Source organism: Caenorhabditis remanei, chromosome X, assembly GCF_010183535.1.
Source record: "Caenorhabditis remanei strain PX506 chromosome X, whole genome shotgun sequence".
Classification (NCBI taxonomy): domain Eukaryota; kingdom Metazoa; phylum Nematoda; class Chromadorea; order Rhabditida; family Rhabditidae; genus Caenorhabditis; species Caenorhabditis remanei.
Genome location: NC_071333.1, coordinates 7,832,289 through 7,854,231, shown reverse-complemented (window position 1 = coordinate 7,854,231; position 21,943 = coordinate 7,832,289). Strand labels below are relative to the sequence as shown.

Genomic DNA, 21,943 nt, shown 5'->3' with positions numbered 1-21,943 from the left:
TTTTTTCATTCAAAGTACTGCCAATTTGGGAGTTTTCCTGTAATTTTGTCAGAGAAAATGTTAGATTGGTTGAAGATTGATGACTTAAAAGTTTAAAAAAAACGCAAACGAACAAGGTTTAAAAAATAGATGTGAATGCGCCTCTATTATAGTTTTTCTTCGGTGTTTCATTTACTAATATTACAAAAAATGATGAGAATAAGTATACATGTCTGCCGCTAACTAGCAGTTATACTTTCATACTAAAAAAAAAATAGTAAGGTTTTTCTGGAGCACAAAACTTTTTTTCTGAGCAAATTCAAATTTGGAAACGGAGAAACTTGAAAATGAAACACTTTTAAGGAATATGTGACGTGCCAATGATAAATTCGACCAATTTGGTAGAGAAGATGCTGACATGGAAAAAGTGTACCTAGTTTCTCTCATTTAACGTGCTATTGATACGTTTAAAAACAACGGAAAAAATACACTTGAAATAATAACTGTCAAAAGTATAACAGAATTCAAAACTGTTTTACAAAATGATGATATTAGCCTCCAACTTTTTTGCAACAAAGAGAAACCTGAACACAAAAATACCTATTGTTTGTTGATAACCTCGTGCTGGAAGTTTGACTACCAGATAGAGAGAAAAAGGGAAGAAAAAAGAAAGAGAGAGCAAACAGTCCAAGTTTCAAGAATGTAAAAAAAAAATGTGTTCTACGGGGGACACAGAAATACAACATGCAGTGTTGTAGGTGACGAATGTTTGGGAGGTCTACCACCAATAAATATTGAGTTGTCATGGTTTTGTTGGACTTGAAGTTTGGGAAACTGGATTTGCAATTGGTTCACTGATGCGACATTCAAAATGAAAGACAATAATGGAGAAAACAATGAAGAAATAGATTAACTGATATTTTCAATAAGGAAAACGAAGAATTGTTTGAAAATTTTGGTATTAACGTGTCTCTCAAAGTGATCAATTATTTGTAACTTCGAAAATTTGAAAACTTCCTGGGGATACATTTCCGGTAAACCTTCACAATCTGGTTCTCACAATTGTTTTTTCCTAGCGAGACAGTAATAGATGTTAGAATCAATAATTCTAACAGAGAGAAAAAGAAGCTCTGAAAACATTTTCCGTGACCAACAAAAATTGAGGAAATGTAGTTTTTTGTACACTTTTTGAAACAAAAATGTTCCCACTTGTACTTTTTTAGAATCTTCACTGCAAGTAGAGTTTGCCAAATCCCTAGAGGTTAGGTACTTTTCCACTTTCTTCTCTCTTTTTTTTATCCCATTCATTTCCTCTCCAACTTCAACACTAAATCATCAATGAAAACCTCATTCCGTGTATTCGTCTCCCACCACAATCTTTCCGGAAATGAAAGATGACGGAAACCCCAAGCATTGGACCCTTTAGGCTCTCAAACGATTGTAATAATGACCTCGGAGGAAGAATGTTGGTTTGAGGGGGAGAAGAACGGCAGGTGTTGTTGTTTTGAATAAAAGAAAAATAGAAAAGACGGAGAGAGGGACAAAAAAATTCTGAGAGATTCGCCGTCTATTTCTTTTTCTTTTTATTCTTCGTAGTGCCAAGTAATTTTTTGTGGAGCAAATGTGATAGGAGAAAAAAGCAAAAATTTGAAAGTGAAAAGAAAAGAAAACAAAATGTCAAAAAGAGAAAGCGGAAGAAATCTGCATAGCTCCATTTTAACTTGCTCACAAACTCCGAAACTAAATGCGTTTCTTCCTTTTTGAGAAAAGGAAAAGACCGAGAAGAATGGAAGAATTGATTATCGTGTGAGGAGCCGCTTTCTAAAAAAAAAGGCAGAAACAACAATGAGGGAAGAAATTTAATCCAAATGCAAGAGCTGTCTACTGCTAAGACACAACACAGGAAGTGATAACACAATTTCGGCTGAATTTAAAGTGAATTATTCGACGACAAGTGTATCTATGGTTACGCTAACATAACAATTTCAGAAATCACAAGATACGAATGTAGATGTTTAGAGAAAACGTATCGGCAGAGAAAATGAGAAAGGTCAATTCAAACCGGTTCACTATTTACTATCTTATCAAATTAGATGATCACCCAAGAATGATAGGATCCGATGAAAAGGGAAAGTTTGACCGTAAGGGATAACACGTGATTTTGTTTACTAACTAGTGTACTCTTCTCCGCGTTACCATTGCGAGTTGATCATACTTTGCATATTTTTAAAATAGTATGGAAGGAGTTCTCTTATGCTCATTTTTTAGAGAACAATCAACAGAATGTGAAAAATGTAGAATATTAATTTCTTGTTTCAGATCTATCTTTTATTTTTATTTTTACCCGAGGTTCGTGTCAATGGTTTCTTAAGTTAGTTCCTTCTCTTCATTTCCTCACTGTGATATCATAAATCATCTTCGAAGTACTACAGACTATGCTGACATGTTGTGAAAAAGAACAACTGCCGAAGATTCTTTTTTCATGAGTAGGTTTGTTCCAAGAACAATTGTTCTCAACAACAGCAGTGTTTCTTGAGCTCAGTTTTCGTAACAATATGCTATATAGCTTCTCGCCAGACGACGGAAAGAATAACATACACATACTGCCCACATGAAAACAATGGGAATGTAATTTGGTTCAACCTGTCCCTATCATCAAGAATTTTTTTAACTGATTCATTGATAGCCATCTGTTTATCCAACTTCTCAATTGATCCGCTAGAAGATAACACAAGTGGACACCGGATGATAAACCACTGGGGAGCATGGTCGATTACACAAGAGTTGCAATTCATCCCGTGCCTTTCATCAAATCGGCTTCACTTTGGTTTTGATCGGCCCCTCGTTTTTTTTGCTGTGGTTGGATCTTCATCTGCGTTTCGTCAAAAGCTATTAGTGTTTCTTCAGAGTTCGGCGGTAGGCGTGGTTTCGATAGTTTTGAAACGTAAAGAAAAGAGAAAAAATTGATGATATTCAGATTGTTTCCGACGTAGAGCAGTACGAGAGTAGCGAAGACATAGTGGATTTGGTTTTCAACTATGCGATTGTTTCATTTTGCTATTATAGCACTTTTAGCTTCATTCATTTATTGCGAAGAACAGGTGAGAACATTTTAACATACATATTTGAACAGAGTTTTCCTATTCTCCTATGTTGCTAGAATTTTAAACTTTTATAAATTTATGTAATAGTGAAAACGGAAACAAAATTGTTTGTCGTTTTTGACAATTCAGCTAGGTGTTATCTTAGTAACGTGATATCATCGAAGATACTATGCTTCAGTGTTGTTTTATTTTTGAATGTACAGTTTTTGTTTTGTTTTTAATGTCCAATCAAACATCAATATAATTAAACAGCGGTATATTTCAAGTTGTTTTTTTTTCTCTCCGTATCAAATCAACAACTGCTCTTATGCTATCATCATTGCTACTTTCTGATGATAATGTGAACCAATAAGATTTATGTCTTCCCGGGTCAATTAATCAATTAAATGTGCTTGATATCTTTTGATGTTTGAATTGGCATCTCGAATTTTTAGATATTGGATCCAGCTGCTCCACTCGCGTGCAACAACTTTTATGAATATGTTTGTGAAAAGAAAATTCCCAGAATTCCATCACGTGTGAGAGATGTCCGTTGGCTGGAATTGTCGGACGATATTGATGTGAGTAGCTCTTTCATCAGAAATCCAATCAATGACTTTTTCAGCAATACCAAGACTACGTTTTCCAAACTGCTCAAAAACAGTGAGTTAACTGAATTAAAAAACAATCATTACTTGACTCAAATTATTACAGACGGTTCTGGGATGTTGCTAATCCCGATATCATTTCCAAATGGTTGGTGCAATTTGACACGTACTGGAATGGTGTCAAATGGACAGAACATGTGAAGAGACATGAGGATTTTCTGACTTTTGATTATCCCAAGAAAAGAGAATCTCTCGAAAAATACTTCGAGCCTTACAACTTCATGGTGATTCAAGTACCAGTGATTTTTGTTTTATTTTATGATAGTTTCAGACTTTGACAAGATTCTACAAAAGTTTGAAGCAATCTGTGGAGAACTTGGAAGATCTCAAAGTTCCAATTTCCACTCACAACCATTTTTACCACAGCATATTTGATGAGATTCGAGATATTCATATCTCTCAAATCAGATCCAACTCAAAATATAACGAAGATCAAAAGAATGTGTTGATCGACAGAGTGAAGAATCTTAAAATAATTTTCCCATATTTGGAGTACAACAATCTCACAGTTTGGAGAGAAGCCAAGACTGCATACGAGAAGGAATATTACAGATTGAAGACGGTTGTTGATGAAAAGTTGGTTTTCTATGTCTTAATAATGCCCTGTGTAAAGGAAACATAATTTTTTTTCTAACTAACTTTCCAGAAATATTCCCGCTGAAGTTGTCGAGAAACTGATTCGTGTAGCTGCTGTGAACCCAGCTATGGAAATTTTTGAGAAATACATATCTACATTCACCTCTAGATTTGTTTTCCAACATGTTTCTGCTGCTGCCGCAATGCTTTCGTTCAACTACCAAAACGAGATTCATATTTCTGTTTTCACAATGTTCAACCCAGTTGCTGATCCACAAGCTGTGGTAAATCCTCGAACCTAGAATGATTCAAAAACTCAAAACATTTCAGTACAACCAGTTCTTGTATGTTTTGTGTCATGAACTCCAGCACGTGCATTACAACGTTGACCCGCCACCATTCGAACTTTCTACTTGGGAGTCTGAGAAAAAATGTGTTGTTGATCGACTTGACTATTATGCAAATGCTTATAAGGTGATCTAAAACTACGGAACATGCAAAAAACAAAAACAATAATGAGTTATAGGCAAATAGTACAGAATGGACAGGAGCACCATTCTCATATGAAGATAGTGCTAATGTGTCAGGACTACGCTTGATGCTTCTTTATATCGCTCAAAGAACTTCAGATAGTAATGAGGTGAGTTGGATGTAAAATTATTATAATCTACTGAGATTTCCTCAGATCCGTGACACTGTTGAGAGATCTGTTGGACGATTCTGTACAAAGAAACGAGAAAATGTGTACCATAACCCTCATGATGTCTCTATCAATGTCGCTGTTTCCCAAATGCCAACATTCAATGCGTTATACAATTGCACACCAGGAGAAAGAATGTATGTTGCCCCGGAAAACTACTGCAAAGCCTTAAACATGGATATCGATGTGAATGATTACACCACACAGAAGATAGAGAAGGATGATTTATTTGTACTCACTCAGTTCATGGATGTTCTTGAAAACACAGCTGACGAGTTGGATGCTGCCAATATCACAGCATTTGAAGGGAAGTTATTTGATATAACAGTGGAAGATGTTGAGGAAAAAGAAGAGCAGTTGGAAGGAAGTGCAGAGAGTTCAGAGTCATCAGAGAGTTCGCAATCTAGTGAAGAACACGAGATGGATGAAGTTTCTAAAGAACTGGATTATGGTGACGAGGAAGCAGAGAAAGCGGAAATTGTCTCTTCCAGCAGGTATGAACTCAGTTGGTAGGTAGTACGTTTAATTACCTGCTTTTTTGCAGATTTTCATCATCCAGTCTCTTGGCTACTGTTGTATTTGGTTTTTTCCACATTTTGTTGTAAACTTTATAAGTTCGATTATCATGAGAGTTCAATCCCACATACCTTTCCTTTTACTCACATATTTTGTTAATTGATCACATCAAATTGTCTTGACTTAACGACTTACTCCCTGAACTAAATTGTGATTCTGTATCCGTTCGATTGATGTTTTTTTTCGTTCTATTCTCTGATTTTTTATCAAATTCGAAATTGAAAATAAACACACCCATTTTTTCGTCTTCTTTTCTGCCATTTTATCGTATCTCTTCCCGTTTCTAACTGACTGATTTTTGAGGTTTGACCGATGCAGTGACAGTTGTTGGCCAATCCCCGAATGACTTGTTCCGAAACCGAATCATATATAAACTCCAGTTCAAAACGTTTGGATCTACTTTATTTTGATTGATTGTACTACTCTATCGGCAAAAGAGAGAGGTTTTTCTTTTTCCGAGTACAACTTGGACGACAACGACGTCAGACCCGCAAACCAGTGAAATAGAAGCCGCAGTCATGAGTCTGCTCAATGAAATTTGAGAAGACGGATGAGACGTGCCGCAAAAATCAAGCAGGTGTCTCTCACGTTCATCATACCAAGAACATACTCGGTTTCTACTGATTTTGTGACCGGACTCTTGTGACGTGTAAAAAAATGAACTCCAACTGGTTGCTGCTTATTTTCTTGACTTTTGTTTCAAAAAGTTTTCAAAAGGTATGGGTTCTCATATTGCATTAAATATTTCAAAACATGTTTGATACTGAGATACTACAATTTTGAAGGGTATCATATAATCAGTTATTAAATGTTCCAGACGATCAGCCCGACTTTGAACCCATGCAATGATTTCTATGACTATGTTTGCGCAAAAGACACACGATCAATCAGTAATTTGACGTTTACGAGTATGGACCAGGAACTAGAAATACAGGTGAGAGGAATGATAACAAGTTGAACTTTTAATACAAAATTCTTTCTTCAGATGCCTGATGATAACACCACTATCGCAAGTAATGGTACTTTCATTCAGCTAGACAAATTAGTCAAACTAACAAGAGTGATGAAGTGGTGTACGGAAATCGAAGTATTGTTCACAGGAGTTTTCACAGTGGACTATTTTGGAGATCTCTATTCTGACAATAAAATGGTACATTCTGCAAGATACACGGCTGTGATTGCTAGGTTGGAAGAAATTAATGCCACAGTGAGTTTTGGTGAGAAGATATCAATAACTGTAAATTCTGTTAGATGATCAATATTTTCTACAATGCACTTCACGCGAATATTGAAATTTTAAAACAAATTAACTTGCCGGTGACCGAAAGAAATGAATTCTTACATTGGTTATTTGATACTCTGAAGAATAACACTCTGGATGAAATTCAGGTAAGTATTAGAAATTATTACTAGCAATACTTCTTTTGATTTGCAGAAATCTGGTATATCTGACAATGCAAAAAAGTCACTTAAGAAAGGAATCGAGATGTCTAAAATTTTCTTTGCATTCTACGATTCAAACAATATAACGATGTTTGAAAAATCAAAATTAGTATACGAAACAGAATATTATCGTTTGCGAAATTTGTTATCACCGGGGTAAGTATAGTTTTTATTATCATCAGTTATTCTGATCGATAAGTTCAGAGATCTCTCAAATCCGAATGCAGGAAAAATACTACGTCTAGGTGCAATAGATGCTGCAATGGAGGAGTTAGCAAGACACATTACAAAATATGATATACGTTTTCTGTTCCAAGCGATCGTAGCCAACCCGACCAATGATGCGTTCCAGTATCTGAACAACAATCACATAACAGTGATAACTCGTAATGATCTACACCAGCCTGAAAAAGCAGTATGTCGTGAAATTATAAAATCAACAATGATATTTAAAATTCAGATGGCTGATACAATGTTTGTAACGACACATGAAATAATGCATCACCTCTATCCTTATGGAGCTTTTCTAATAAAATCCAACACTACAAATTCAGCGATGCAATGTGCACGGAGGGAAGTACAGTTTTTGGGAGAAACAGATGCCGTGGTAAGCGATTAGTCACCGGCTATGTCTAGGTATGCCTTCATTTACAGAAACCGGAAAATGGTTGGTTTAATGCTGAAATTGCTCATGAAGATGTTGTGAACATATTAGCAATGAGAGTAGTAATGAAAATAGCTGCAAGCAAATCTATAAACAATAAACAGGTAAGATTAACATCATATCTCATCGAAACTGAAATTGTGAACTTTCAGATGAAAGAAGCACTTGAAACAATAATTGGTGGTCTATGTAAACAGTCCGAAAGAAAAAACCAACCAATTCCTCACCACCATCCTTTGGAAATCTCTCTGAACACTGCAGTCCGCCAATATCCATTATTCAGTTCCTTGTATGGATGTCGAGAAGGGGATAGAATGTTTGCTAAATCAGTAAGCAATGCGGTCTTCAGCTATTCAAATATTTCCTTTTCTTTAGGATGAGTTCTGTAAGCCATTGGGAGACATTGTGAAAATGGAAGATTATGCAGTCAAAAGTAATGCAGTAAACAAAGATGTTGGAGGTTTTTTCAAAGATTTAATGATTACTTCAAAGAGTTTCAATTTTACTTACGGAGTATGAATTATTTTTTTTTGTACATTTATAATAAAGAAATTTTAATATAATTAATTTGAACCTGAGTTATGTTGCGTGTATATATTGAATTCAACGACAATCGAAAACTGATCTCTTCTTTTAAGCTGTCCAGCTGGTAGCCAGGATAAAACTCGACAAGATTGTTCATTGAAGGCAATTTCTCAAGAAGCCATCATCGAAAATTAATCATTTTTGGTCAAACGAACAAGAAGAGTTGTGTCTTGGATATTAGCCAAGACACAGAATATAACTCATCTTCCAATAGAAGTCTTATTTTTTCAAGACCCCCCGGTGCCGAAAATTCTTAAAAATATCTCATTAACTTTGTGATGTGTAAATAAAATAACAAAGAGATCCGAGGGACACAGCACACGAATGTATTTGTTACTCATATTTGTTTCACTGCGTGTAATACTTTATCCCTTTTTCTTATTGCATACAGGCAGTTTTTGTTTCAATAATTGATGCTGATGTTTGTTGATACCGTAACTAAGACTTTTCTATGATGCAGTGAAAACGGATATCTAATTTTTTCTATGGAAACTGTCACTTTTTCCCATCAGGTCAGAGTTAGATGGAATGAAAACCGGTTTTCAATTTTTTACCGAAACGAACGACTATAAAAACATATGACTGACAATAGTTATACAATACATTTTTCTAAAAGTCACATACTAAAAAACGATAAATGTCGTTTTATAGGGTTCCGGGGTTCAGTTTTTCTTTCCAATCAATTTTCTAAATGTGACCAGATTTGTTGTGTCTCTTCCGTTTATAAAACCGCTGCATATTGAAATGCTTTCAGTCCGGTTTTCTCTAACAAATTGCATTGAGGTGCACTTCTCTCAATCAATTGAATTTCAAAAAGTGGTTTTCTCAATTTATAGAATAAAATCCCCAATTTTCTTTTTTTCACATTCTATCCGCGTTGCATTTCTTTTTATTTGAGGACATCTTTCTGCTTTGAATATTTCCCTTTACTTTTTCTCCCGGGTTGTTCCAACTTCTCTTTGTCCCTACTCCCATTTTCTTTGTTTCCTATCTCCCATCTCGTTTCTTTCACTCAAATGAACTTATTACTCATTTTTTATACTGCAGAACATCACTAGTTCTTGTGGAATCTGCTGAATTATTCAGAAGCATTCCGACGAGAGACGAAAACAAACTACTGTATGTGCAGTGTAGTTTATTAGTTGGAAAAGTCATAAGTCATAAACTTTTTTATTCAATTACATTCGAAAAAGCAAGAATAAGAAAAAATCGGAATGCAGTTATATTGAGCACTGCAATTTCAATGATATCACTGCTTGGATGAAATGTTTCCGCTTCGATCAGTATTTCAAGCACTCACAAGTTTTCATGACATATTTTCCTGAACTAAATTGCATTTAACGTGACATCCTTCTTTTCAATTTCATTTGATAGAAATAAGAGAAGAAAACGTGGGAAGAAGTTCCAGAGTTCACTTCATTAGGCGCAGAACTTTTTCTTTTTTCGTTTTTCTTTTTCTCTATTTGATCGTCACAGAAACATTCGAAATGTGAGGTTCATTAGACGGGGTCGCGGAATTTGAGAGCAATTAGCACACCCATTTTAGCAGAAGTTACTGCAGAAAAAATGTTTTTTTTCTATTTTTGAGAAGAAGAAAGGTTCTGAGTTTCTTATTTCTTAATTCTGACGTGAGAAGTCTACACTAATGAATGCGGTGAGAACATAAGAAAAAGTATTCATCATATATCATATATGACATATACTACTGTAATGAAAAAGGAAAGTGGGAGGTTTTTTATATTCGAGAATAGAAGAATGAAAAACAAAAGAATAAAAAATTCCGGCTCTAAGGAAGTTTGAGATTTATGTTGGTTTTGACATGTTACGGCAATAAACATTTCTTGGCTACTGTACTTCAATAGGAGAAAAAGTTCGAGCTTTCTCTGGTTTTCAACGGAAATTATTTGTTCAGGAATTTGTTACATATAAATCCCATTTCTTTATCCCTTCTCCTCCTTCTCCTACACTCCCAAAAAAAGAGCTGCCGGAGTTCATAGGCGAAAAATAAGTGATTCAACATCGAGGGATGCGGATTAGAATAGAAACATACGCATGGATGAGTGCGTTTATCTGGCGGCCTTCATATCTCCCAAACTCTTTTTGTTTTTTGTGTTGCTTCAACGTTTTATCGACATGATTGATTGAACCCCTAGGCTAAGTTTTGTGACATTACTTGGAAATGAGAATTGTGTTGCAATGTGTCGAAAAATGTGTTCGTGCTGATTTATGGCCACATCTGGTAAGCGGGGGGAGCAAAGAGTCTGGAAGTGTTTTGTCAATGTATTACACAGAAAAGAGCTGAAAGACAAATGGGAGGCGCTCGAGTATTGTGTTACTTGTTTGGTCTTTTTTGTGTATGTGTATGTATGTGTGGACACGCAACATTCATAACATGTAATCCTTCGCCTTTTTCACAAATCCTTGTTTCTTATACTGAGAAGCAACAAGTCGTTATGTTAGACAAGTTGAACTTTGATGCCTATCAGAGTTTACAGTAACCCCTTCTCAATGACATTTTAAAATTGTTCCTTTTTATTCTTCAAAAAGCACAATTTCCACATGCTTCTTAATTCCGATTATTAATCTTCAAGCTTAATTTTTATAACCTAGTGAATATTGAAATCCCTCCCCTGAGAATACGGCTATGTTGTTGACCTTTGACTTTACCAATTGCTTTGTTCAAATTTGTGTTGCGCGAATCCATACAACTGATAGCCCACTATAAATCGTGAGCTAAACATGTTATTATCAAAATCTAGAGATATTTTATTTTATACAAATTCCAAAAAAAAAGTTCAATTAGTGGTACTAGTTTAGTTTACTAGACTTGGTGGCTCTGGGCGGTTCCACATGGTGCGCGTCTCTTTTTGTGTCCCGATGTATCTTATTTCGAGCCGATGACAACGAAGAAAAAAAGAGGCTATGTCGTCTCACTGGATACAACTGAATATCTATTCGATTATTCTCAATGTCAATTTAGATGCACAAAACTCTCATCCTATTTATGTATTTTTTCACATGACTCAATCATTGGTAGAACCTTATTTTCTTAGCATTGTTTTTTGTTATGTCTGAGTAGCACGTTATCAAAAAGCTGTGACGAAAATTATAGTTTCAAATTTTAGCTTGTATTTTATTCTTGGTAGTTTTAGAAAGAACTGAAAATGAGAAATCTCAACAATTCAACCTCGAAAAGTTTTTCTATTTTTCCAAGTATTAGAAGAACGTATATTTTTAGTTCTCACAATTTTCATATGCAAAAGTCATCTCCCAAGCAATTATTCTACTGAGAACTAATCTATTCTATTCTTATCAGAAGGCTGTTCCTAATTCTGACGTGAGAAATTTTCAAGTGAGACCCTTGAAATTATGCCGTGTATCAACAGATTTAGAAATTTTATATCGATTTTGTTTCACGCCTGTCTAGGGAGAAATATGCTGATTTAGTCCAGTTGATATCAAAATGTCTGTTCTCTTCTTCAATAATATTAGATTGTCCAGTTGCCCTCAAGCAGTTTCCAACTTCCGCGTTCTCTAGAATCTCAGGTTAGCATTGCTCGTCCGGAGGCCACGTTCTGGTTCACTGTTCCCTCCACCCACTCTTATTGCAAAAGTAGGCATCCTTCTTCACGCACACTAACAAGCCACACATTTCTTTCATTTCATCGTATTTTTAATGAAGGTGGGAATGAATTATCCACAAAGTGGATGCCATCCATAGTTTTTATTCATTTGCAACGCGTGCAGTTTTCAACTTTCGAATATGTTTCTCATTGAATTCAGTAAATATTTCCGGTTTTCAACCTCTGCTCGAGCGTTGGTCCGAGGTTGCTGGGTTTTGGTGCCAAGGGGTTGTATGCTATTTCACATTCGCTCGATTTCAAATTCAAATTCTAGAAATTTTTTCCAAGATTTGACTTTTGGTCGTGATTTTGAGAAAACGAATCCAGCATTAGCAATTCTTTTATATCTTCGTTTCCAGTGTTCATGTCTTCAGAGATTCTAAATTTTTCAGATCACTCATCCAGAAATACTCTATCTTCCAGTTTGTATAGAGGGTAAAATTTTCTTTGCAGTGCTGGCAGAAAAATCTCATTTATTCTAACACGCAAAAGTTTCTACTTCACTATTTGTCGTCGTTTTTTCTTCATTTTCGTTTTTTTTTATTCCATGAAAGTATATTAACATTCTGCAATTCAACATTCCTTCTCCTTACAAATAAGTTTTTGAGAGGTATTTTTCACGCTCAAATCCATTTAGGTGTGTTTTAGATCTTGTTTTGAAGAAGAGGAGGTTTTTCAAAAGACATTTCGAATGTCAAGGAGTTTTCTTCTGTGTGTTGAGCAAATAAAAGCTTGAGAGGGTCCGTTCACAAATTCAATTTCCTCACGGACAGAAGGAGTCTGTTCTATGTATCTGTAGGGATATGTCACAGGGTTTTTTTTCTATTTTTAAGTGAAAATTTGACATACTTTTGTTTTCTCCGTTATTAAATCTTGAGCAGAATCTCAAAATCGAAGATAGCTAGATAATATTTGTAAAATAGGTTAGATGAAGCTCGTCAAATAAACTTTTCTACAAACAAAAAAATTCCGGAATCTGACCATTGTCTCAATAGTCCAAAGGCCACACAGTTTATGATACAATTGTCTCCCTCAGTTTTGTCCAGCATCCACAAAAACCCAGATTTGATTTCACGCCTTCACTCAGACATCCTTCCCATGTGATACAACATCCGCAGACATCTGAAGGAGAGAACCACAAAAAACTTTTCTCTTCCTTCACGCGAACTCTGATATTCATCTTTTTCAATCTTTTCACAACTCTTTTCTTGTTGGGATGTGGGAAGGGGTGAAAGAACAAAAGCATGTTTATTTATGTATCCCTTATTTCAAAACTATGAGATATCCTAATTTATTTTTGATACTCTGTTTTTTTCTAGATAATTGTGCTTTATATCTATAATTAAACCTCCACTTTTTCTCACACTCCCGTTTTTCACATCCCGCCTATAGATAATTGTTCTGTTATCAACCGTCATTCTTTGAATTTTCAGATTCAGAAATGTGGGCTCACCACCTGGTGATTCCGCTAATATTCCTCCATGGCATACAATGCGAAGTGGATCGAAGCCCTTCGATGGTAAGACTGAATTAAAAATTTCAATTTTCCTAAACATGAAATAATTCAGCTCGCCCACTACATGAGTCTTTTATCCATTGGTGAATCTTGGATTGCCGCCACATTTGATATCAACTCAAACGGAACTTTTTTTTATGGAAAGAATGCGGACCATGTGCTGGAAGTTGGGTTCCGTAACAAAACGGTAATAGTTAATAATGTATTTTTCAATCGCCTAATTTTCTAGTTGTACATGATGTTGCCAATCAGTAAAAGTCCGATAAAAAACAAGAATTGGGAAAAACGATATGTCATTGATTTTGACAGTGTTGGAAAAATTGGGCCATCTCTAGAGTTGATCATTACATTCCAACACAACCACATTCATGTCTATGACGGATGCGACGAGATTTTTGCCGGATTTGAACCACATCTATTTTTGAGGTACACTAGTATAGGAATGATGTACTAAAAACACCAATTTTTCAGTCTTGTTCAAGCTAAAGTGCAAGTTGTTGAAAACTGGATGGGACCACCGCCAAAACATTTTCAAATCGGCTCAGGATGGCCTATTGGTCAAAAGTGTAAACAAGATGGTGTGAAGAAAAAATATGCGGAATCGTATTCAGAAGAGATAGAAAAACACTTCCAACCTGTGAGTCATTTTCTCATTTTATTTCGGATGATCTCCGATCGTTTCTCTGTGAAAAACTCGCATCCCATCTCATTCATTAAGTTTTTTTCCTTTTAAATACTTTTACTTTTGATCGAATGCTAATTTATTCTCCCTATTTCGTCACGGTGAGTGTCAGTCTGAAGACCAACGTTTTCAGTGACGCTTGCAGTGAAAACTAATCAAAAAGTTTAGCTAGAAACATTTGAGTTGTATAATTGTTGGGAACGGAACTCGGAAATTAATTAAACAAAAAAGACAGCCAAGTTATTTCCAGAGCACATTCAAGGACTTAGATGAAATTTTCTTCGAACAAGTTGTGATTGCACCAAATGGATTCAATGGTTGCAAGGTACTAGGAATTCATCATTTTGTTAATGCTATTCAACTATTTTCAGATTAATAATGCGCTTCTGAGTATCAACGAAACCAAAACCCTAGACTGTAACATTTGTACATGCTTGGCTAGGTATCTCATTAATTATTATTGTTGCCTTCTACGTCTTTAATTTTAGAGATGATGTGGTGTGTCGTGCAATTGAGTGTCCAGCAGTGGCCTGCGCTCATCCAATGATGAAGAAAGGTGGATGTTGTCCAACTTGTGGTGAACAGGTACCTTAGAATTAAGAAATAATTCCTTAAGACATTCTGTGAATTTCTAGTGTTTTTATGAAAATCATAAAATCGCCAACTCTCACGGAGAGGTGTTCTGGCCTGGAGATTGTTATCGGTGTCAATGCTGGGATACAAAAGTGCAATGTTCCTCAGAGTAAGAAATCCTGATGATGGCATAGTTTATTCATACAAAGCGTTTAGATACGCAACATGTGAGCCACCAAGTTGTCCGGAAGAAGATTGGGTTTACAATGAGAAATTCAATTGTTGTCCCAAATGTCGAGACTTTGCCCGTTTCTGTGATACACATCCTTGTCATAAGTACGCGACGTGTACAGACTCAAAAAGAGGACCCAAATGCTCGTGTAACACGGTTAGTTTCATCTTGCAAAATAAATCCCTCGAGAATTCTATTGAGAGGACATCATTGCAGGGGTTCCAAGGAAATGGCACGTATTGTGAAGACATTGACGAGTGCGCTTTTTCTCAAGATGCCAGGGAACAGGTTTGTCTTCATTTCCTGCGTTTTGTCTATTTTTCTGACAATTTCTTCTTTTTTTCCGTTGAGCCGTAGTCAGCGGTCCCTTGAGGCTAAATAAATTTGGTGTCTTTGTTTTTTCGTTGATGGTTAAGGTGGTAGAAAAGAAAAAGAAACGAAAGAACAAACAACATAGGAAAAGAAAAAACTGGGATAACTATGAATAACGAGACCTTAGAGAGATGGACAAGCAGTTTTAACACATTTTGTGGACAAGCTTGAGCGGGGGAGTAACAAATATTCAACAAATGGAAAATGGTGCAGAGAGAGAAACTTTTTACAGTTTGTCTGTGTAAACCAATTGGACCAAAAAAGTGATTAATACTTTCTGATTTTTCAGCTCGGTGGCTGTCTGGCGGGATCAGTGTGCAGAAATGTCCCAGGATCATACAAATGTGACTGTCTACCAGGCTACCAGATGATTGGAGAACACACATGTCTACCGTTAATCCGAGTGTAGTCTCTCTGTTTATTAGTTTCCGATTCTGACCGTTTAGCAAAACTGTTTTTAAACCCAATATCACGTCTGCTAGAGACGCCGGACGCGGGTGTTCATCCCATCTTTAGAAACTCCCTTGGAATTCTGGTCCATCAAGAAAAGAGGCCTATAATGAAAGTATAATCAAGTTATCTGCGTCTTCTGAAGACATTTTTTCTTGATGTACATTCATGAATATTATAGAAATTCTTCTATTCATCATCAACATCATCATCATTTCTTTTCTCTTCTCTTCTTTTTTCTTCATTTTTTGTTACCACTGTGTGCTAATTCAAATTCTATTATATTCTCTTTTTTTCGCATTCCAACTTTCTGTGTAGCTTTTAGTGTGCCAAACTATAATCCATCTCGGGGATAATGAAACGAAACAATAATTTTGAATAAAGTATATATGTTGCGGTTCATTCGTATGAATAAAGCAAGAAGAAATAATACAGAAAAGAACAACTACCACGCATCTATAGTACAACAGGGAGAAATCAAAAGTGCAAAAGTTAAATAAAGTCAGTGTGAGAATGAATTAACGTAGAATGAAAGCAAATGAAAACATCGGAAAGATTTTGAATTCTGGAAGACACAATGTGAGAAACGGAGGGAGGTTTTGAGGAGTTAAGGCATCTGAAGTGCAAAACAAAAGGCACCAATCAAAAAGTGTAATTTCGAAAATGAAAGGCAAGTAAGTACATGTTATGTTGAAATGAAAGAGCCTGGAGTATGCTTACATTGTGGTCAATCAAATTGAAAATCCATATAAGAATAAAGCACTAAAATGTGATTGTAAATTATGCTTGGTCATGTTGATAAAATTCGGAGAAATATCATTTTTCGAAACAAAAGACGAATATTAAATATCATCAAAATCTTCAAAATCTTCGGCATTGGCAATTGGCGGTACCGCACGGAGCATATCGGCCACATCAATTTCGTCATCGTCAGAAACCGTTGGCAATCTCTCGGAGACCTTGATGCCTAACTGTGCCTTCTTCTTGTTTCTCATCTCTTCGAGAATCTTCTTCCGCGGTTTGGCCATGAACAGTTCAAGATCTTCCTCTTCGCCCAATGAATACTCGTCAGAAGAGGCCTGCAAATACGTGAAATTGAAAGAGTTTAAGGTGTCTCTGTCTGGACTCAAGCACATGATCAAGTGCATTCAAAACTTCTGACTCTCTCTTTTCCTGGGTTCAAGAATCCTGTGTGGGATAACATCATTTTGAAGAAGAATTTCATTTGATAACGTTGTCTTCTGTCTTATGCTCTCATATATAAAACATACGATAGAAGTAATAAAAAATCAACCAGTCAACCCATAATTTCTAGAACACCCTATAATTATTTCCCGACCCGGACTTCCTCGTTCCAAAAAAGGTTCTCATTTTCGAATATCAATTCTCTCACATTTTCACCATATTCCTTCCCAACACCCACCTTGTAATAGTCATCCCCATTGACTGCTCTCTCAAATTTCTTCAAGAACGCCGAATTGTCGGGTTGCAAATATTCCGGTTCTGACGGTAGTTCTCTGGAAATAGTCAAATTTGGACAGGTATGTCACGAGTTCAGCCCAGTCAGAAACACTTCTTGCCGGAAGAAGGTCGTTCTGACACAGGGCAAAAGATGTTTGGTTATTTCATCTCATCGCGATCGTTTCCGGCAGTTTCCCTTTCGACGCCAAGCCCAGAAAGAAGTTTCAAGGAGGATAGGCTAGTCAATTAGCGTATGTCTTCAAAATGATGATTCACACTATTTCTTACATACACTTTCTCTTAGTTCTGTCAGGCTGTTCAGTCGTTCTATTTTCTTTTTATCCGAGAACCCGAAACATACCTAACACTTCCTCTTATTATCATATCATGATTTTAAACTCACAAAGCATTCGTGTGGTCGATAATCGCCGCAAGCTCACGCTTTTTTCCGAAGGCACTTCTCTTTTTCTTCTTGAACACCTGTTTCTTCGCATATTTTGTATTGCTGTTATCCTCTTCATTTCCCGAGCAATCCGATTCTCGATTGCTCGTTGATCCTTCGTCTGCAGCTTTTTTCCAATCGTTCAGATTGTTTGAACTTTTCATTTTCTCAACTTACCGACAAATATCTTTCGGCACTCCTGAATATGGTTCCCTGTCACTAATGCTTTGGCAGTTTGATAGAGGTGGGTTGAAGATTGAGGTTGTCCGAAAAGTTGAGCACGCAGTGATTCCAAATGTTCGCGTTCAAAGCGATCGGAAACTTTTTGAAAAAGCCCGCTAACTGGTACTTCAATACCGTTTGGAATTGATGAGTGCTTCTCGTCGAAAGCTAAGAGAGCCAGTGAAACGCGGTGAGAGACAATATCAGTGGGCGATTCGATGTCGGCAACGGCCGTTACTTCCTTAAAATACAAATAATCCTGAGATCAGACTTTTAAGTCTATAAATTTCTAAAATTATGTTTTGCGTGTGAATCTTAGTATTGGTAAGAAAATAGAAATTCTGCACGTTTTTAGAAAGTACAACGCTACTTGTTTTTTCAAAATATTACCTTCCAGTCAGTCTCATTAATAATCGTATGTATCATCACTCTATCCTGTTCATCTACGAGTCTCTTCTCCAATTCCTGAAACAACAACAAGATGATTTGATTAGATTACAACATTTCTCGGATATATCACCTTGATCTTCTTCTCGTCCGTTCCGATAAACTCTCTGATAGCAAGACTCAGAATATCCGGTCGCTCGCGGGCAACATACGCCATTGAGACGGGAACATTGATACTTGTGTTATGCATACCAAAGTTTCGTGAACCGGCTGAATTCAGCTTCTGAAAAGACAGCATATATACACACATATGGATTCAGTTTTTGAGTATAAAATGCGCAACGCTTTTGTTTTTTTGCGCCGCTTAGTTGAAAAGAAAACGCACAACGCTTAACGCCTGGACGATTGAACATTTATCGAATTAGACTGGCATGGGTTGGAAGATGGAAAACTACTCGAAATAAATGCATGAATGATGCATTCGAATTGGTATATAGCGAACGTTACACCAATTTCAACCCTTTTTCCAATGATCATTATGTCAAGGAGAACAGGCTGCCAAAAACCGGTCATAATTAGGTATTCGAAATCGAGGAGGACAAAAACGGTTATCCCCTTAGTATGACTTACTTCACTAAGCGACTCTGTAACCAGAATGTTCCTTGTTTCGTTTGGTACCGCACGTAGCATGTCGATTTGGGAACGCTTTGGAAATTTGTCAGCGACGGTGGGTGAAATCAGATGGATAACACCGTTCATGCCGAATATCTGCAAAAAAGTTGATTTGATTAGGGTACGGATTTGAAACTAAATGTTATGTATATATACTGTTTTTGATTAGAAGAACACGTAATATACGAGCGACTTCTTACTTGTAAGAAAAAATTTATACACCAAAAAATAATGCCAGAAAATGAATCATGAAGCCTATATAGCGTAGATGACTCATATGAGTGTATTTTTGTCAATTTTATTCTTTATGTATGAACATTTATGGTCAATGTTTGCATCTTGCTGAGTCATAACTCTCATCGTAACTATTGGAACTCCTGATAAGAAACAAACAAATTAGACAATATTTGTACGTGTTTGTCTTCTTATTTCATTACTTCAATTAGAAATTGTACATAATAACTACATCACAACATCGGGTTTACATCATTCACTTTAATGTTGAAAATCATTATAAACATTTTTTGAATGTATAAATCAACTAGAAAACTCACATTCTCTGTAAAATGTTTGGCTGTGTGCGCCCAAGTTGGCAAGACGTCGCTTTTCCTAGCTTCTGTGACCAACGGGTTCCTATCGTAGTTCTCAGTATGTACTTTGAAAATAAGTCCCTCCTCTATAGCACTGATTTTGAATAGAATTGCTAAAACCTTCCATATATCGTCTTCTGGCGAGTCAATGGGCAGCTCCCCAAGGAGTGGAATTCCCGAGTATCCTGACAATACAAAAGATGTATGAACTCATTCTTTTTGACGATTGTCTTTTTAGTTTTTGTCGTCGAGACAAGAAATTCCCAAAGGGACCACAAAAAACACAAACCTTTTGAAACGAACGAGATTCCTCTTCCACAGAACACAAAACTTTTTAGTTCTTCCACAATAGAGCGTATTAGGTTTTCCGACGATGTCCCGGAGTCGCGATATACGTAGAATAGAATATTTTCAGTCATCACCCTGAAATTCGAGATGTTTTGAAAAAAGAATCTAAGAAAGGAAACGGATTTTCACAAACGAAGAAAGTGCAAAATATAGGATGAAAGGGCAGAAATTGAATGAAAAAGTGATTTTGAATTATTCCGTGAAGCAGGGATCCAATAATTTTGATTCGGCTCAAAAGTCATTGATGTTGATCTATTTGGTTTCTTGAGAACCCCTCTCCGACTAAAATAGAACAAAAAGAACGGAAATATTGTTTTCGGATAAGAAGATTGAAAAATGAATCACCAACCCTTTTCAAAATGAGGTTTTATTTCTTGTTCCTTTTGTTTTGATTTATTGCGATTGATGTGTATATGAACAGAAGGTAGACTGTGTTGGTTTATACCTTCCGTCACTTTTTTTCTTGTTTCTCGTCAAAAGTTTGTCATATTTCTTCACGACTAACATAGATCAGTTTTCATCTTCCCTCAACTTTTCCGCTTTCAATTCTTTTCGTATTTTTTTTCTTTTACACTTTCTAATTTAACTTTTAGATTTTCAACGTAAACTCTTCAAAAATTGTTTGTGAACTAACAAATATAGTACAAGAAATTTGAACGGATTGGAGCATGACGGAGTGAGAAAAAAGTAAAAATAACCAAAACTTCGAACGTTTTCATATTTAACTTTACGAACACGACTGGAAGAAGCACGCAGACCGAATAAACTAACACGCGAGCGGTTATTTTCAAACAACAATTGGTGCTCTGGTGCTCTGGTGCTTTGGTGCTCGTTGAGCGACGCGGAAAAACGAAAACTTTACACGATAAACGACACGAGACTAGTGGTCCACTACAACGAAATGTACTAATGGATTAGTTGGATAGGCTTCGGAGTGTTGCTCGAAAACAGGGATATGTGTCTGTGTGTAAAAAAGAGTAGTAGCTACATAGACAAAATGGCGACATAAAATGAAACATTTTTGGCGACGCGAGTCTTGCGACCGCGAAGGGCACATATACACTTGCACTCGGCGATTGTGGAGTCGTGAACCCTCTTTCCCACCCTTCATTCGCCATTCTCATTGTATCAGTAGCCGACGGGAGCACTTCAGTCGCTGGTCATCTCCGACGAGAAGTCTCTCAAAAGCTGCGTACTATTTTCTGCGACGCTTCACTCGCGCACAGATGCAGATGCCCGCTGTCATTTTATTGATTGTGGCGGAAAAAAGCGAAAAAAGAAGAGATGGAGAAGCGAGAGAGAAAACAAAACGTGGAGTGCTGGTAGGGGCGATCGAGGAAGAGGGTCGGTTTGCTTGAGTGAGTGTGTGGGGTGAGGCAAGGGCGGCCTCGCCGGTGCGCAAAAACGGCGACACTGGCCAAGAGGCCGCAGAGAAAACATGTTCGACCGCTAGACACGCAGGCCTCCGTCGGTCCGCGCACGCGTGTGCTGTGCGCTTTCCACCGATTTTTGTGCGGCATCCCCCTCTCCTACTTCTTCTCTTATTTTTTTCATCCCCTCTTCTTCCTACTGAACTTCACTTGCCTCATCCTTTTCTTTTTTTCCTCCTCCCTGCTTCTTCTCCTTTTTCGGCGACTGTTGGGACAGAATCAGTCGCAGTGGCGAAGCATAGAAGTGGGCCTCCCCACGGCTCCAGAGTGACCCGTCGGTCGGCGAATGCTTGTGTTGGGGGCTCATTGCCAACGGCTCTCGTTTTAGCGGCCCTCAACTGCATTCCTAAGGCAGACCACGTAGAGGCAAAACGAAACTGAAGAGAGCATAGCCACCCCCTTCTCTCCCATCTCCTCTCACACCCCTACTGAAGCAGCAGCACATTGGCCCCTCCCAGTTAGTCACGACTCAAGCCTTATTTTTTCTATATTGCTCTTATCTGTTACTTTCTTATTTATTTTGACCCTCCCGACAACACCTTGAACTCGTTTTCTGAAAGGCCCCGATTACGGAGGCCAATTTTGAAATTAACAACGATTTTCATTGGCAGACTATCGTCTTCCACCAAGGAGCAGGCCTTTGTTGCCTAGCTCAGCCACGATAGGATT

General features: G+C 36.9%; 3 protein-coding genes across 3 annotated transcripts; 2 read left to right on the top strand and 1 right to left on the bottom strand.

Annotated features, from left to right (window-relative positions):
• Positions 1-3,017: 3,017 nt before the first annotated feature.
• GCK72_023506 (uncharacterized protein) lies at positions 3,018-8,208 on the top strand (the record flags this gene model as incomplete). Its single annotated transcript, XM_053735420.1, has 19 exons — positions 3,018-3,080; positions 3,518-3,643; positions 3,688-3,725; positions 3,777-3,954; positions 4,002-4,306; positions 4,377-4,590; positions 4,637-4,780; positions 4,833-4,946; positions 4,992-5,500; positions 5,551-5,581; positions 6,400-6,516; positions 6,568-6,789; positions 6,834-6,971; positions 7,018-7,181; positions 7,230-7,440; positions 7,486-7,632; positions 7,680-7,793; positions 7,842-8,018; positions 8,065-8,208. The coding sequence occupies 19 exons, from the start codon at positions 3,018-3,020 to the stop codon at positions 8,206-8,208; spliced, it is 3,156 nt and encodes a 1,051-aa protein (XP_053578986.1).
• A 5,130-nt stretch (positions 8,209-13,338) lies between these two features.
• GCK72_023505 (uncharacterized protein) lies at positions 13,339-15,681 on the top strand (the record flags this gene model as incomplete). The annotated part of the gene is made up of 11 exons (XM_003102624.2): positions 13,339-13,416; positions 13,466-13,600; positions 13,643-13,839; positions 13,885-14,050; positions 14,346-14,420; positions 14,467-14,537; positions 14,584-14,680; positions 14,731-14,837; positions 14,885-15,056; positions 15,117-15,188; positions 15,562-15,681. The coding sequence occupies 11 exons, from the start codon at positions 13,339-13,341 to the stop codon at positions 15,679-15,681; spliced, it is 1,290 nt and encodes a 429-aa protein (XP_003102672.2).
• An 883-nt stretch (positions 15,682-16,564) lies between these two features.
• Positions 16,565-19,915, bottom strand: GCK72_023504 (uncharacterized protein; the record flags this gene model as incomplete). Its single annotated transcript, XM_003102546.2, has 9 exons — positions 16,565-16,801; positions 17,146-17,239; positions 17,587-17,746; positions 17,803-18,088; positions 18,238-18,312; positions 18,368-18,517; positions 18,865-19,002; positions 19,461-19,681; positions 19,786-19,915. 9 exons carry the CDS (start codon positions 19,913-19,915, stop codon positions 16,565-16,567), a joined length of 1,491 nt encoding a protein of 496 aa, XP_003102594.2.
• Positions 19,916-21,943: the final 2,028 nt, after the last annotated feature.